The sequence below is a fragment of the Protobothrops mucrosquamatus genome, unplaced genomic scaffold (genome assembly GCF_001527695.2).
Source record: "Protobothrops mucrosquamatus isolate PMUCROS unplaced genomic scaffold, P.Mucros_1.0 scaffold10, whole genome shotgun sequence".
In the NCBI taxonomy this organism is placed as follows: domain Eukaryota; kingdom Metazoa; phylum Chordata; class Lepidosauria; order Squamata; family Viperidae; genus Protobothrops; species Protobothrops mucrosquamatus.
This window is the reverse complement of record NW_015386397.1, coordinates 4,073,251-4,090,433: the sequence shown is the minus strand read 5'-3', so window position 1 is coordinate 4,090,433 and position 17,183 is coordinate 4,073,251. Positions and strand designations below refer to the sequence as shown.

Genomic DNA, 17,183 nt, shown 5'->3' with positions numbered 1-17,183 from the left:
ATGAAAATGAAACCTAGTTATCCTCTGTAGTAGCATTTAATTGAATTGTCTACGCATGTTTAAAAACAAAAGTATTGCAAGATCACCTCTTGAAAGGTCCATAAATTTGAAAGATATACCAATCTATTTAGCACATTGTCAAGCAACACAGAAATTACAATTTTCCTCTTTTGGAGCGGGATGGGTGGGCAAGGTACAAGTTTTATAAATGTTCTTTTTAATTTATGTTCAATATATTTTTAAGTCATCCTGTAAAGGAGGCTGCGCTAAAACATGGAATAGAAATAAATAAAAATAATAATGTTTGCAGTATGCAATTGCACATATCTAAACTTCTGGAAATTACATTGAGGCATTCCATAAATGGCACTCCAGGTGATCACTGTATGACTACTCCTTAGTGGTCATCTGGATATTTGCAGCCCAAATATGGAATGCTTATGCAGCCCCAATACATTTGAAGAGCACCAGATTTGGAAGGTTCGTTTGACACCTGAAAGCCCAAATGACATTTTTTTCCACCACCTCCTCTTCCTCCTTCCTCTAATCACTATGGGACATGATAGTCAGAAAAAGAAATCTGCAGAATTTTCTTTAAAATAAATGGAGACTGTACAAGAAACAGTGTTTTTTTTGTAAAAAAAAAAGAAAAAAAAAGGTGCTGGAACTCACACACATCATACAACCCACCTTGCCTACCCTACAAGGTTCCATCCAAAAAAGGTGCCAGAACTCCGTTCTGGGCGTTCTATGAGAAAAAAAGCCCTGACAAGAAACATTGTTCATTTTTATGGGGTTTTTGTCAAAAAATTTCCTGGGGGTTTGCAACCCACAGAAGTGCAATAAAAGGAGACTTGACTCATAAATATTTCCTCTTTCATTTTCTTTTGGGCTTTGGGCTCTGGGTCCAAGGAAAGTACGAATCCATTGGTAAAAACATCTGGGGGAGTTTTCATCTTGCACTCAGTTGCAATTCTGTCCTGATGTAGAGATGGTAAATTCAAGGAAGTATTTTTTTCTGCTTTTGGTAGCCACAGGTTCCCTCGCCCTAGGTAGCTTTAAAAAACCTTTTAATGATAAGTGTAGCTAACAACTTCTGGAAAATTGCAAATTTCTCACTTATGTTCTAAAAGATATGTCAAATCCTGAATTCAATTTCCACAATGTGCAAGGAGAATTTTGCAAGGTACTTGCAAAATCACATAAAATTCCAAGGTAACTACTTTGGGGAAGAACTGGTCTTTTGAAAGTGGCACAGGACATAGGATTTACATTGTTTCCAGGATTGGCCCTTTGAATTGTGCTCTGCAAATTATAGCATATCTGCTTTGCAAAAATATGTTTCTTCTCCTATCTTTCTTCAGTCTGTTCTGTACAGATTGGTTGAACTCAAGTTATTTTGTTACTTTGCTGAACAAAACTAACAAGAAAAAAATAATTTTAAAGATTAGCAAAATATTTGCTAATTCCATCGAGTAAAATGTTTTTCATCATGAAATGTTTCTGCATGGCATATAATATCACAGTTACGGCAAAGAAATAATGGTAAACTTTGGTTCTGATAGAGTGTACATTTCATACAAAAAATGTGTTCCAGTATATCAAGCTTATGGTTCCATGTTATATGTGTGCTTATTGTAATGCACATGGTATATGTGTATTGATTGTAACACCCATGATTGCATCTCTCTGGAATATTTTTTCACCAAAACTTGTTTTCATTTTGCAATTCTCTTTTTCTGTTATGAGTTCACCAACATAAACGTGCTCCTTTGAAAAGAAAACAGGCACAATATTATTTGGATGGGTATTTTTTTCTGCCCTGTTTTCTACACCATTTCAATATAAAGTGTTCGTTTCATTCCTAAAGTACATTGGCTTATTATGTTACTTGGATTTTAAACATACAGTTTTAGGTTCAAAGTACTCAGCTATGTCCAGGGATAGCATCAGGAAAGGAAAGGAAGGTCAAGGAAAACAGAGCCCATAACATAAGTGGAGAACTCAAAGTAATCTTTCTAAAGCAGCAGCTGAGATCTGGGATTATACAGAGAATTTTTATTCTGATCACATTTTATATAGATTTATATAGATTTGCCTGGTTTTGTTACATAAAAGCAATATGAACACTTAAGATCTGTTTTTTCTCATTTTTCCCAATATATTTGTCCAATAAAAGGTGTAGGGTTACTATAAATGCCTCTTGTGAGATATTATTTATTTAAAATGCATACTTTTAGTTGAATATTGAAATATTTAAATTGTAATCTAAATCTCAAAGTAAGAATTTTTGAGTACATTTTTTAAAAAAATTCAAATTGATATGGAAATAAAATGAACCAAATTTATGGTTGAAAACAACTGGACATCATAGATGAGTATTTCTTTGATTGCGCAATTTAGAAGATGCAAGAGGTCCAAGGCTGCGAGTGAATTCTGAGACAGTAGTTCTTGTTCACAGCACATTCTTTCTTTTCATGGACTGCTTTTGAAAGTGATTTGGACACATGTTTCTTGGATTAAGGTATTATGTTCCTATTGGTTATCTAAGCCTTCAAATCACAGAAATTTAGATTCAGTTTTGATGCTGATTCTTCAAATTTTCTTGTACTGCTGTTCATGGTTTTTCAAGAGCATACTACACAGTCCTTAGTGGTCCTCATTTCTAAAATAAGATCGTATATAATCTCAGTGGTCGTTGTCCCACTGACAACCTTAGCTGGTAAACATATCACATGTGCGAAAGCTTAAAAATAGCGCTCCAAATATATGTGATAAATAAAGGTTTTGTGGCTCCATTCATTCTCGGCCCTTTTTTAAAGGGTGGTACTTCAGTTCTGCCTTGCTGTTTCCTCTCCCACAATATTCTGCCCATTCATCCGCCCTGAGTTGGCAGATAACACTGTGGTTTCTGCTCTCTTGTTTGGTTGTGTATAGCTTGATCTTGTTTATGAGGTATACTTTTTTCCTTCCGCAGTGGCTGAGGACTGATACTTTTTCTAGCCACCTAGAAGCCACAAAGAGACCCTTGTGCTCCACTGCACAACTAGGGAGAATGGAGGAGATTTAGGAAAAAGAGATATCAAATTGGGGGAAGGGGGTATCATAGATTGCTTGGTCTTTCCTCAGGCCCATAGGAATTCCAGTTGCATGCTTAGAAAATAAAAATGACAGTGTGTTCCATGTCCAGAAAAAAAAAGATAAACATCAGTTTGGGCTGAAAAAAAAAAATCTGTGTTGGGTGCACATATGTTTATATATATGTGTGAATGGCATAGAGCAACCTTGTATTAAAGATGTTATTTAGCTTGCCATAGTTTCTATGGCAACCATTTGAGAAGCAGCAGTAATGCCAAAGATGCCTACTAGACAGAAAAGGTAACCTATTCCACTTCTAAGCCATAGGACTTCTACTGATTACTCCTATTTCCAAGTTGGTTGTTTCACCAGTTATAAAATTCTGACCTTTTTCTCACCTATGGACACAATATGTTGAACTTTCTTAAGTGCTGACATATTCTGTGTGTGGGATTTTTCTATGATTGATATCAATTACGGTTCTTAGAACACAGAAAAAAAGAGAGGCAATATTCAGTGGCATTTTTCTGTTTGCATTTTATTGCTACTATTAATGTTTGCCTATTTATGTATTGATGATAATATTGCTGGTTGTATTTTCTTGGATCTTTAAATACTGATTGTTATATATTAGTATTCTTTTAAATATCTCTTCTGCAAATCATCTGGAATTCTATGATCCATAGGCAGAATTATATATGTATCCGTAACTTGAATGGCTGATATCATCCGTGGGGTGGGGGATGTGATTGAGTTATATTATGTCATGCATGTCATGGAGAAAATAGAGAGGGTTTTTTCCCCTTCTCTCAAAATGGCAGAACCTGGAGACATCCAACAATATTGGAAGAAGATCTTTTACTATGTTACTACTTTTTAAAAATGGAAATGAATAAAGTCATGGGAGACAAATCTATCAAGGGCTGTTAATGTTGGAGACTCATGTTGTCTCCGAAGTGGGGGCATCATATCTTTAAATACGAGTTTCAGAGGAACCACAGTGAGAGAAACAAACAAATCTCCATCTCCTACTTATGAACTCCTCGGAGGCATGTCTGTGAGAAACAAAATACTGGATTAAGATATCCCTGATCCAATAGACAAGTTCCAGGTTCTTGTTGATGCCAACTGGCCATTAAGCAAGTAATTACTAGCAATTAATTACATACATGAAAAACAGTTAACTTAAGACAGTCTTTCCCATTCTGGTGTTCCTCAGATGTGCTGGAGTACAATTTCTTGGCCATTCTAAGAAAAATTGGAATTATAGTCTAATGTATTGAGAGGGTACTACATTGGAGGAAAAGTGTTGACTAGTTGGTCCAAAGTATTTATTGAAGATTTTTTTCCTCAGAAGGAGGGAAAGGCAGTTCTTGAAATCTGTTCCAGCTATATCCCCCACTTTCTTCATACAGGACTTGCTCATCATCATCAGGGGAAAACCAATGGAGAAGTGTGATTCTCCTTCCTTTGTGCCTAGTACCATTTTCACCAACAACTCTGAGGAAAAGGCTCTGAAGAAGAGAATGGAAGTCAGGCAACAGCTTCCATGTCTCTTCTTCTGGCATCAGGTTCCCAAGGGATAAGGGCAGCTACTCTTTCTGATCTAGGAACATATTGTTTTTATTGTGTTTCGATTTATGAGTATTGATGTGATTGATAAAATATTTTAGTGAATTTTGATCCTGAACGCTGGAATAGGAGGAATGGTGATGGATAATAGTTGTTTTTGTACTCTGCTTAAAATCAGGATAGTTCATTTTATTTTGATGATCCTTCCATCAGGCTATGTGACATTTATTAGAGTACAAGGGGATAGCTTTTCCCAATAAGCATGGTGATATGTATTGAATCATTTAGAGAACAGGGCGCGAAGCTTCCTTTTATCCCTCTCTTGATCTAGTCCCAGGATGGTTTTCACACACTTTGAATACAGATAGTCCTCGGTAGAAAAGATGGGATATAAAGGAAAAGAAAGAGAGACAACATTATACAAGTGTATTGGCCAAGAATGACCTCTCTTTGAAGACTGTCAAATTCAAGGTCAAGAGGCAACGAAGGTTTTGAAATGGATAGTCAAATTAGATCTGAATAGTAGACTGAAAAGGACTACAAGTCAGCTAGTATCTGAGGGGACTTCAGGGAGGGGACAAGGCAGGCCAAATGAAAAATGCCATGGCACAATACCACACTACAAATTCTGCTTCCTTTATACGTGTACTGTGTTGTAATGTACATACAGCTCCTTTCATTGTTTTGATGAAAATATTGGCTCTTGTGGATGACTTTGCATAATATTTTTATTTAATATTTGTTATTTGCAATATTGCTATATTAAAGTATAAACTTTAATATGGCATAAGTAAATTTTATGTGGATCAACTCCTAGTTTGTTCTGATTTATTTATTTATTTCAAGCACTCTTCCTTAAGCAAAGAGATCTCACAAGCGTCCCGAAAATTGGCTATAAAAAAATGGGGCAACAATGGAGGCAGCTACTGATTTAAATATTGTAAGTTTTATTTTATATTGCTTTATTGTATTTATTTTTCACTGTGGACCACAGAGTAAGGCAATATGAATATTTTTATGAGGAATACATTTTCTACTTCATATACATCATATACATTAAATCTTTTCCATCTTTACTAAATATAGAAATCCATGTAAAGTGTTCATCCATTCATTCTATATTGCATAAACTATACCAATCCTTAGTCTACAGTGAGTATGAACCAAAAGCCAGCCAAGTCCTTTTTTATAACTAAACCTCTCATATATATTATCTAGGGCCATGAGGGATAGAAACTTTGAAAAAAAATGAAATGTACATTTTTTCTGATTACATTCTGAGGTTTCATTTGTATACAAATAGAGAAGTTGTTCATTGCTTGTTTGAATTATGATCTTTATGTGTATTTTCTCGTGAGGTTGTTAATTCTTGAGATTAGGGTAATGAAAATAATGATTATAATGTCAATCTTTGCGAAAAATGTTCAAAATAAATAGATGAACTACACTGAAAAACCATTGCTTAAACATTGTTTAAAAAATAAAAGGGACTATTCAATTAATCAGTTTAATTATAGAAAAGTTCCTCCAGGCTGAAGTTTAAAAGGGACAAGGAAGATCAGAGATGATTCCCACATAGTGGTTTTCATTTTATTTCTTTTTTATGAGTGAGAGAAACAATATTTGTACACAACTTATGTACACATCGTACATTTATTCAAGAAAAAAATCTTAGGTTGTTCATATGTGTTAAGTAAGGCTTCAATTGTGTGTACATTAAAGTAATCATTGAGCTGTGTAAAGTTTTAATATGATTTAAAAGTTCCATATTTTATATGGATTCTTTGTATTTTAAAAAAAGAATCTAGAGAATATACTATAACATTTAAAAAAAACGAATGAGTGGATTTTTGAGATATATCAGTAGCTATGGTTTGATGATAAAGAACTAAAAGAAGAGATGTGCCTTTTGAGCTATTTTGGATTAAAAATTCAAATTCAAATATGGTGAAGTATTGCAAAAGGAAGTTAATGTGGCAATCTAAAATATATCTTTACAAACAGGATTGTGAATTGGTTAGCAAGCAGTTCCATGAAATAAAGTTTATTTTGTCATAACCTCTCTTCACAAGAATCCAGTTCATCTGCTATCTTAACTGTATTTATTTAACATAAGTCAAGGAGTTTTAATAAAGACCATAGGCTAGGTTTTTAAAGAAGAATTGATTGTCACATTTTTTTACAAGGGAAAAATTTTGATTGTGTTATGACAAGATTTTTTTTTTTACTTTTTTTTTTATTGTAGGCTGTTTGCTTGCTTGTTTCTTTATTTATTGAATTTATAGTCCCCTGTTTCTGTTTGCATTAATACTCAGCATGGCTTATGACAATTAAAAAAATACAAATATAAAATTTAGCAATAACATCAGTACAAGGAAAATAAAATAGTAATAAATAATAAATGAATAATAAAATAAAATAAAAGTTAAAATCAAATTAAAACCAGCATTTCATTTTTGAGTGGAATATGGGAGACCATACTCTAAATATTTCAGTAGATTATTTAAAGCAGGAGTCCCCAATCCTCGGTCTGTGGACCGGCACCAGAAATCAGTCCGTGCAAACAAGCGAAGCCCCATCAGCAGGATGCAGGCGGCACGCGAAACCACGCCCCCTTTGGGCCACAGAAAAACCTCTCTCCAAGGAACCGGTCCCTAGTGCCCAAAAGATTGGGGGCTGCTGATTTAAAGGAATAGTTTAGGTGAGCATAAAAATAGCAGTTATTAAAATAAACGTATTATCAAAATAAATTATTCATTTCAAATGGCACCAATCAGAATATCAGAGAGAATGGCAATAAACTCAGTAAAATTTATATGGAATGGGAAAAGATCCAGAGTTAAACAAAACATTTTATAGTATTCTAAAGAGAACCAAAGTTAAAATTAAATTAATATAACATTATACCTTTCATATTAGTATATGAAATTTAAATAAATTAAATGCAACTATTTGACTCTTCTCCCTGTGTTAAATGATTGTTCCTTTCTGCCCCAATAAAATTAACAGTTATGGTGCAATTTTTGTTGCAGCTCTTAGAGCCTCACACAAACCTTTTTGAAACCATGTAAAGCCCCTTTCCCAGTTTATTCATTTATCATGTTTCTTTGTTGATGAGTTTACCAGAATACTTATGACCAAGCTACAAAAAATATATAGCAAAACTAGTTCTGCTGCATCAAATCACATATACATAAATGTGTAGTATTTTAATATTCTTCATTTTTTATTTTCTAATTCTAATTTTCTAATTCTAATTTTTTGTTTTATCAGTTTTGTCTTATGCTGATAGGTCATTTATGTCAAAACATAAGCATGTTTTTTCAGGGTGCTGAAATAGCATGTTACACCTTCATTGGGGAAAAAATCAAAGTAGTCTTTGTTGATTGGAGATTGGCAGATACTGATTGGCTCAAAATCATCTGGTAAATGACTGGATATTTGAAAATCTTTTCCACAGACCGTTTTTGGAGGGTTTGCTAAATATATTGCACTCATAATTATGTTCATATATTTCTGCATAATTTGCTTTTTAAAATACCTTCAGAAATTATAACAAATACCATAAAAGCATCTTCATAGCCTCTGAGAATTGGATACAGCTGAATAGAAGAATCTCCATAGACATTGAACAGAAGAAAAAAAAATCAAAACAATCCAGCTTGCCTTGGAAAGAACAATTTTGTGTATAGATGCAAGAGCAGAAGGATTCAAATATGTACAATCACAAAATGCATACATATTTTCCTCTAATTTTTCTGTTCCATTGCTATGTGAATAATTTGTGAAAATGTATTACAGTAAAAGCTAGGGTATTACAAATCACATTCTACACTTTGATAGCTTTTTCCAAACTGGGTGACCTCCATATATATAACTTTCAACTTCCAGAATTCTTTACAATTCATGCTGGCTGTGGAATTCTAGGACTAGAAAGTCATATCTCTGGCAGATTCCAAGGTTGTGGAAGACTGCCTTGGGGGAATCGTTTCTTCATAATCTTTCTTCCATATCTATAATGTGGGAAGATTAATACTGGCCTAATTTAAAGGGCTGTTGGTAAGGACTATAAGAGACCTGGTATAGCATACACATGGTCTATTTTATATCAATGATTTTCTGGATTGGGGCCTTGAAATGCAAACTTAGTGGTTTCATCTGTCTTTAGGTAAAATTTAACTTAACCAAGCATGTAACTAAACCACATAGTTGTGCTAGTGGTTGCAGTTGAGGACACAAAACCACAATTGTTAATAGTTCCACTCTCTACATTTGGCATAAGTACTTAAGGTTTATTTTTCCTATTGTAACCATGAGAACCAGGAACTTATTTTCTTCTTATTTGTGTATTTTAAAAAATCTCATCTTTAAAAATATCAAGTGGGTGTAGCAGATGAATGAGAGAGATTAAAAGAGGAAGGAGAAAAAGGATCCATATTTCAGCAGACTTGCATGCAATATATATATTTCATTATTATTGTGTTGGCAACTTTTCTCTTAACTAGGTTTCCTGGTTCTGAAGTGACTGCACAATAGAATCAGCTACAACGTCTTGGTGAAGAAAATTGTAACCTGTCATTCCTCTTATCAAACTATCAGTTGTTAATAAGCAGCACAAAATTCTCAGAGTGTTTAATTTTCTTACTTCTCCATACCTTCTGGCTTCAACAAGGAAATATAGATGCACAAATTAAACAGAATAAATTGCCATTATTAAAAAAAATTAAAACTCAAGCTGAAGTTAACTAGGTATCTTGCAATAGTCAACAATCCAAACAGACTGTTGGCTGCAACAGTCAAAACTGAAACAAAAATAAATCCACAGCAAATAAACTAGACAAAAGGTTTGCCAGGGAGTGACAGCAAAATCATTATGTGAAATAGTTGTGGTTGAAACTCTCTATGGAAAGCAGTTAAGGAGGGAGTCAGTGTTGTTTCAGCTGGATGGCCATTCCAAAGGGCCAGTGCTAACATTGAGAAGAAGTTCCTTCTAGCCTCAGCACCTTTTATTGCCTAAAAATGGGGGACCATGAGCTGATTTTCCTGGAAAAATCAGGTAGGTTGAGTAACTTTGTTGGTGAAGAGCTGTGCAAAGTGTTCAGAGCAGCCGGAGTTAGGATTAGGGGTTCTAACCAAGACTGCTGGATGACAGCCTGCCAATCAATAGATAGGGAGACATTATTGTCCTTGCCCAGCTTGATCTTGGTTATACATGCCAGATCTGTCTGGCCATCACCAAATCATGAGTGGACAAAGTTTTGTTATAGCAAAACTCAGAATTGACCAGAAGTACCTTGAGGCTGCTCTGGGCACCTGGACCCCAGAACAGATTTTCAAATTGAAGATTTCTCACCCCTCCCCCCACCCGGAAGGTTCACCTAGTACCATACATTGTTCTGGATTAGGGAGAGCCTAGTAATTACTGAGGTTGCAACAGGTAGGGGAAGAGAGATTAACATTTTCTTCCTTTGGAGCAGACCTAATAAAAAAAATCCTTCTCCAAAACTTGTTTCTTAGCATTCCAAAACAGGCTACAGGATGGAAATTTATTCTGCTTTTTGCAGGCTCCAAAAAGTCTCTCTCATCCTGCTAAATCTCCCATACTAATATCCTCCCTCATACCATACAAGATGATCTGGATGTACGGGGGGGGGGGGGGAAATCCCCAGCTTATTTTAAGTTTGGGAAGAATGGGGGCTTCCCAGTTCCTGGGCCTTCACATAAGTAAATAAAAGAAATCCCCTTTTCAGTAGTGAGCACATTGGTAGACCCCTGTTTGCTTAACACACATGGTGTTTTGTTAAGTGGTTCTAAATTCGTAAATGGAACTTGAGTTCAGGATTTATAAGAGTATCAGATTTAAAATTAGACTCTAATAAAAACTGTTATAAGGACAAAAGTTAGTTGGGACATGGGGCTATCTTAGAAATCGAAGTGTTAATTTTGGCAGTAAGATCCGTCGTCAAGTCCAAGTGGGAATTTATTTTTTGTTTTATGGTCCTGACACACTGCTTATCATTCTATAATAGTGATTCAATTCTTAATGAAATATTTGCAACTGTTTAATTTTACCATTGATCTTAAACTTTAAATAAAACCATTATAGTCTGACGGTATTCACGAGCAATATATTTTCTACAGCAAAAACAGTTTGGCAGAATTGAGTAAATCCTTTCTTTAAACCTTCCACTACACTGAGAAGATGGTTGTTGAGATACCCAAAATGTTATCCATGTTCAAATGGAAAAGCATTGGAGAACTATATAAGAGATAGATTCCCCCCCCCAAACATTATGATTCTATGCCCTGCTTTCTTTGCACACAGGGAACTTTGGATCTAACCCTGCATTTTATCCAAAACATTATTAGAATGTCTTACTACTAATAGCAAACCATCTAAGAATATTGTGACAAGGGCACCCCTACAGTACTCTTAGAATCCTTCTATTTTTTTTTAAAAAAAAACACTAAATAGAAACTTTGACTCACTTTGATAAATAATGAAAATGTATGATCATCAAGAGCTGTCCTTGCCTTTACCTCAAAGGTAGGCAACTCATCTGGTCTGATAAATACTATTATAATTGTTAAGAGTAGATAATAAATACACAATAGATTTCTTGGGAAAAGCTTGCCCACTTTCCCTGAAAGGTCTTGTTCTTGTAAAAATTAAGTAGAAGAAGGGCATAAGGAATTATAAAACTTTTACCTTGATTATGCTTGCTAAAGTTATTCTTCTGAAGTGAAATTTCAGTCTTTTGTTTCCTTCTCTAGCATTAAGTATGCAGGCCAGGTATGAGAATTATCCCTATTGCTGAGATTCATTTTAGAAGTGATAAAATAATCTTGAGATCCCAGAACCATCCTCACAATAGCCTTTCCCAACTATGCCTCCAGTTGTATTTCTAGAATTCCTGCTCCCCCTACTGACCCACAATCCTGAAAGTTGCAGTCCTGATATATCTGGACATAAACCAGATTTGGATTATCCCTGGCTTTATTCTCAACAATTGAGAAGGAGAAGCCCCATACACCTGCAAAATAAAATCTAAGCCATATTTTTATATTCTTTATTTGAAGAACATAAATGACAAACTGGGCTACTGCTCGATTTCATTGTGATTCCTAGGGCCTCTGAGGAAAAGAGAGATATATGGTTTAGGTCAATTAAATCCACTGCTCCATGCTAATCTCCCCCTCACCTAAGCTTTCTCCTTTATTTGATATTTGAGACACAACTGGAAGTAATCACCGTAGTCACTTTATACTGTGAAGCACTCCTAATAAATTAAATTACAAAGGGAATTCACAAGCTCATTTTAGGTTTTCCTGACAGATCATTTTCTTTCATCTCTTATCTTTCCTAAGAGATGTTGTGTGGGAAGGGCGTTTTCCTTGCAGAGGGCATATGAAATTAGGCAGAGTGCCACAATATAACTGTAAACTTGCCAATTTCTTAATTTTGCATTACTGAAATGATGTTACTAAGCTGGTTTCTATATCAGCATATAAGAGCAATTGATTTTGTGCTGGAAGATTGGTGGCATAAAGCATCCTTGGAAAATCGCCTCCATTGACACAACCCAGGATTCTCTAATTTATGTATAATGTTGGAGCTGGAACTATTTAATTTCTAGTAATGCTGTTGACATTTGTCACATATAAGTGCTGAAATCATCACCCATTGCTGCCCAGAGCATTGCCGGTGCTGCTATTGCTATATTGTGGCACTAGATATAAAACCCTGAAATTCAAGGCATCTTTGAACTTACAACTTAAAGCTATTACCTGCATTTTATGTAGGATTGGGCAAAATCTAACAAATTATGCGTCCACAACTGTTTTGGCATAGAAATCTTTTAAAGATCCACTTGCACAGAATCTCTTGTGAAGGAATTAAGAAATTTCCATTGCCTATGTATGGAGTATGCCGAAGTCAGATAGTGTTCTACCTGTATTGGTTGATCTTTTTTTTTATCTGTACAATGGAAGGATGAGATAGTACCAAGAGTATTGTCTGTGACTCAGATTTTAGTGTACTAAACCAGTGAAGAAAAGGTAGTTTGCTTATGATAGTTATAGGTGGGACTGGAGTCTTCAGAAATTAATTCCAAAGGAAGATGTTATAGCTTTTTCCACCAACAATGGCCCAGAAAAGTTGCAGCAAAAGGACAAGAATTGCTGGGAGAAATTGCTTTCTGTATTCAAAATATTCATTGCTTACATATTTTCAGGCTTTGCCTATTTTTGTCTTTTGTTAGAGTAAACCTAGCCTTGGCCTACACAGAACTGACTGAAGAGCTATGCCGCCTGAGAAATCTGACTTCTCTTCAAAGTCAGATTCTCCGGACTCTTATGCAGGAGCAGGTCCTGAATGGTGAGTGGAATTTCGGTATAAAAGAATGTATAGATAGCCTGCAGCAAACTAGGCTTAAACTATGGTCACAGATGGTTAATGGTCTCCTCTTTTCTCCTTCCTCCTCTTCCACCTTCACCTCCTCTTCTTGCAACAATAAAGACTTACATATCTCAGAGACAGACAAGGGAAAAATATTTTGATCAACAATCAATAAATAACATAAACACATTAATTAAAAAGGGAAAGCAATAATGTTCAGACCTGCATCAGTTGTCAACTCATTTTCATTACAACATCACCAAATTTAGCTGCTCTATTGTATCAGTGAGAGAAAGTTTCATATCTGAGAGAAATAGATTCACTTAAAGTGTTCTTAGTTATACATGGTTAAGATACAACTATTCCAAATGTCTTTATAATAACACATGATGGATTATTTCTATATGCCCAGATGCTTAGAGCGGGGGTACTTAGCTAATGGGATTTTAGAGTACCTACCTTGTAAAAGTGCAAAGGAAAGGATGTTATATGTTGCAGAGACAGATGGTACTTCACCCCTTCCCACCTGCTTTGATGAGTATGATTATTTTAATTTCAATCATGAGCAAGAAAGTTTGCAAACCTCTTTAGCCTTTGCTATAAAACATATTTTAAAATAAAACATATTTTCTATTAAGAATCAAGTAGAACCAACTAGGTATGTAATGAGTGTAGATCACCAAAGCTTTGACTAGTATAGATTATGTAAACTTTCAAAATTGTCTAGGCATCTTTTGGAAGTTAGTCAGTCATTGCTGTGGGTGCCTTCAGCATCCTCAGAGCATCTATTCTTTTCTCCTTTGTTCCAGGTCAGCGGCATTCTCCCCATTCCCAGCGCCATTCTCCTGCCCAGCAACGTGGCTCTCCAGCTCCTCAATGCCCATCTCCAGCTCAACAAGGGAGACCTTCTGCTCCTCAAAGCCAATCTCCAGCCCTACAAAGGCGTTCCCCAGGCCCACCTGGTCAGTCCCCTGCACATCAACGTCATTCCCCAGCTCCCCCTCCTTGCCAGTCTCCTGTTAGCCAGCGTCGTTCACCAGCTCCACCACCCAACCAGTCTCCTGCCCAGCAGCGCTGCTCACCAGTCCAAAACTGTTCATCGCCTGCCATGACTTCACAACATAGATCTCCAGGGGCTGACAGAAACATTATGGATCTAGGATATTCTAAGCCCTCCAGTCACCACATCAAAGCAAGCTTCCAAGGCCGTCGAAGCTATTCGGAGGTGAGCGACGCTGCTCTGTATCAACAGAACCGTTCTCTCTGGCTGCAGCCAGAAATATCCACCTTACCAAAGCATCGTCCCTACTGCGAGGTTTATGGCAGAGACACCTTCGAAGAGCACTTGCGCTTTGAGAAGCAGTCCTCGGATGAAGACGACTGGGCCCTCCCAAGCCCCCCAAGCCCTGAAGTAGGGGGTATCCGCTGCGCCTCCTTCTGTGCAGGGTTCCCCATTCCCGACACCTCCATGCACCGGATTGATGCATCGTATTCTAGGGCTGAGCATGCTCAGTCCTGGCCCTCAATCAATGTAAGCAACATCCAATGCCATGTGTATTCTATGCCTTTTCCTCACTTCAGTTTGAACTCAGTTCAGAATCAGTTAAGTAAATGGTCCTTCATTGCCCAATTTATTTTACTTACAAAGATTTTCTAAGACTGTCAAGTGTTTATAGTGTATATTTTAATACTACAAACCAAACACTTAATATTTTGAGTAAGGAACAAAATTTGTGAGACCTGATGTTCCCAAGGTAGTGGTAACTGTGTTTTAATTATACATTGACAAGGTTTCAGTGATCCAGTGATCAATAGTATGAATCAAGCAGATCATTTAACTTTAAAAAAATTAAATCTGTTCAAATCATGTACCCTCAGCAATTAACATCCAACCCAAGTAGTTCCCGATGATGTTTTAGAAAATGCTAACCCTAGCCCTTTGACAGGTTTGCAACATTTTCCTCACATCTGATTAGAGTTTGCATTCTAAAGTTGCCCAGTTATTTTCAGTAAAGATGAAAATGATATTCTGGTCTCATGTTTGTAGGCATTCTCATGATAGTTATTATTATTTTCCCATGTTCAATATTTATTCATTTTACTGCTTATTTTAAATGGTATTCTCATGCTGGCTTGTACAATAAATTACCATACAAAAAGTTTCTTACGGTTTTATATAAAATAAAATTAACTAGAACGGCAATAGAAGACAATTTAACTGTGGCCCCAAAATGTTAGTGATCAATTAAAACTATAAAATGTACCTCAAAAGAAAGCTATCAGGTAAGGGGTCTCATGTACCTTTTACAAAAGGCTTTTTCTAAGAATGGGGATGTTTTTAACAATATCAGCTTAAAAATAAATTAAAAGAGGGAGGGAGCCTGAAGTATCTTCTGCAGCAGTAGTCTCCAACTTTTCCGGCTCTGCAGACTGGTGGCGGTGGAGGACCCTATTATGCAGAATGCCTTTGATAAAAAATGGGAATCAAGATTATGTACAATTAAGAGTTGCCTGAGAAAAACAGGAACCTTTGGCTTTGATCCCCAACATGATGCCTTCCAGTTCTTTGGGGAATACATAGCCCTTGGAACAGCCACCCATGATGGTTTGGATTCAGGAAATTGTACCCATCTGAATGGCATCAGTTGCAGGAAGACCATTTAGCTACTTTTGGAAATTGGTCAACAATACTCCCATCACTGTTTTTAAATGCACATGGTTTGCATGCATATTTTTCAAGATTTACCCCCATCCCCAAAATAAAGAGGGACTAGCTAAGTAGTTGCATCTTACAGATAAATTGTAATTTATATAAATATTTCATGAAGTTAAGAGTAATATTACATTGATGAATGAAATGCAAATAACATTAGTGACACCCAGTAGTGTCAGATCACAACAGAACACTACATAAAGGAGAATATTTGTATCTCAAGGTTGAAATGAGGGGTCCTTGGTGCTCTCTGAGCTTGCTTGTTTTCTTGCATTACCCAAATTAGGTAACATCACCAGTCCATCATCACTAGCACTGATGATGTTACCTAGTTTGGGTAATGAAGCTTCTGCAAGAAAACAAGCACGTTCACAGAGCACCTAGGATCCCTTGGAACACTAGATGCTACAAAGTGATAGGGAAGATCTAAAACCTCCTAATTGCTACATTTGGTAATATGTAAAAATCACTTAAGTTATTGGTGTCAAATATAGGATGATGCTATTTAATTATATTGTTTCATGCCCAGGTATTAGCATGAGGTTCCTAAAAAGTATAATTCACAGAATGTATATATTCTCTGGAGTTTTCCACATCTAGTTATATGCTTTGTCTATCACTATGGTCATTTTTCTATGGCAGGCACTTCTCATTTTAGCCACAAATTTATTTAAATATGATTAGGTTTTATCTCTTAACTTCAACTGTTACCAGCTAAAGCATTGCATTAAGAATGAGAACCTGTGGCTCTCCCAGTGTTGCTGAATTACAGTTCTTAGCAACCTTCACCATTGGCTTTGCAATCTCTGGGAAGTTGTAGTTAATACTGTATGTATCCCAGAGACTGACAGGCTATGTACCATTCCATTATGGGAGTATATCTAAAAGATCCATCTTTCAGAAACTTGGTAAATAATGTCATTAACACAAAATAAAGATTTAATAATTTCACTTTTGTGATACCTTTCTCTACTTTGCATTCCTTCCCTGTATCCCTTAGTTGCTGATGGAAACAGTCGATTCTGACATCCGAAGCTGCCCTCTCTGCCAGGTGGCCTTTCCCATCGGTTATCCAGACGATGCTTTGATAAAACACATTGATTCACACCTGGAGAACAGTAAGATCTGAGATCTGTTCCACCGTCCTTCCTCTTCTGGCTTCCTTAAAGAGATTGCCCACCTCATACCCACTGCACCTTTCTTGGATGCTGCATGAAAAGTGGAGGCACCACAAGGGGCTTTTTCTCTCTAAAATACCTCCAAGTTTCCATTAGACTGAAGCGTGAACATTTTTGCCTCTCCCTTGTCTTCTTTGCCTTGGTTTTTAAAGTGGGTTGCCTCTCCTTTTCCTGCTCTTTACGGGCAGGACCTGCAATATTTCTCCAGTGCTTCAACCAGCCACAAAGGTGGGGAAAGGAATGA

General features: G+C 36.2%; 1 protein-coding gene across 1 annotated transcript in view; it reads left to right on the top strand.

Moving 5' to 3' along the window:
• The window catches only part of TBKBP1 (TBK1 binding protein 1), a 48,677-nt gene extending 31,781 nt beyond the window's left edge, over positions 1-16,896 (top strand). The window contains exons 7-9 of the mRNA XM_029283059.1: positions 12,912-13,042; positions 13,858-14,579; positions 16,762-16,896. Coding sequence (XP_029138892.1) covers positions 12,912-13,042; positions 13,858-14,579; positions 16,762-16,890 — 982 coding nt within the window. The 3' untranslated portion in view covers positions 16,891-16,896. The remainder of the gene's footprint in view (positions 1-12,911; positions 13,043-13,857; positions 14,580-16,761) is intronic.
• The last annotated feature ends 287 nt before the right edge of the window (positions 16,897-17,183 follow it).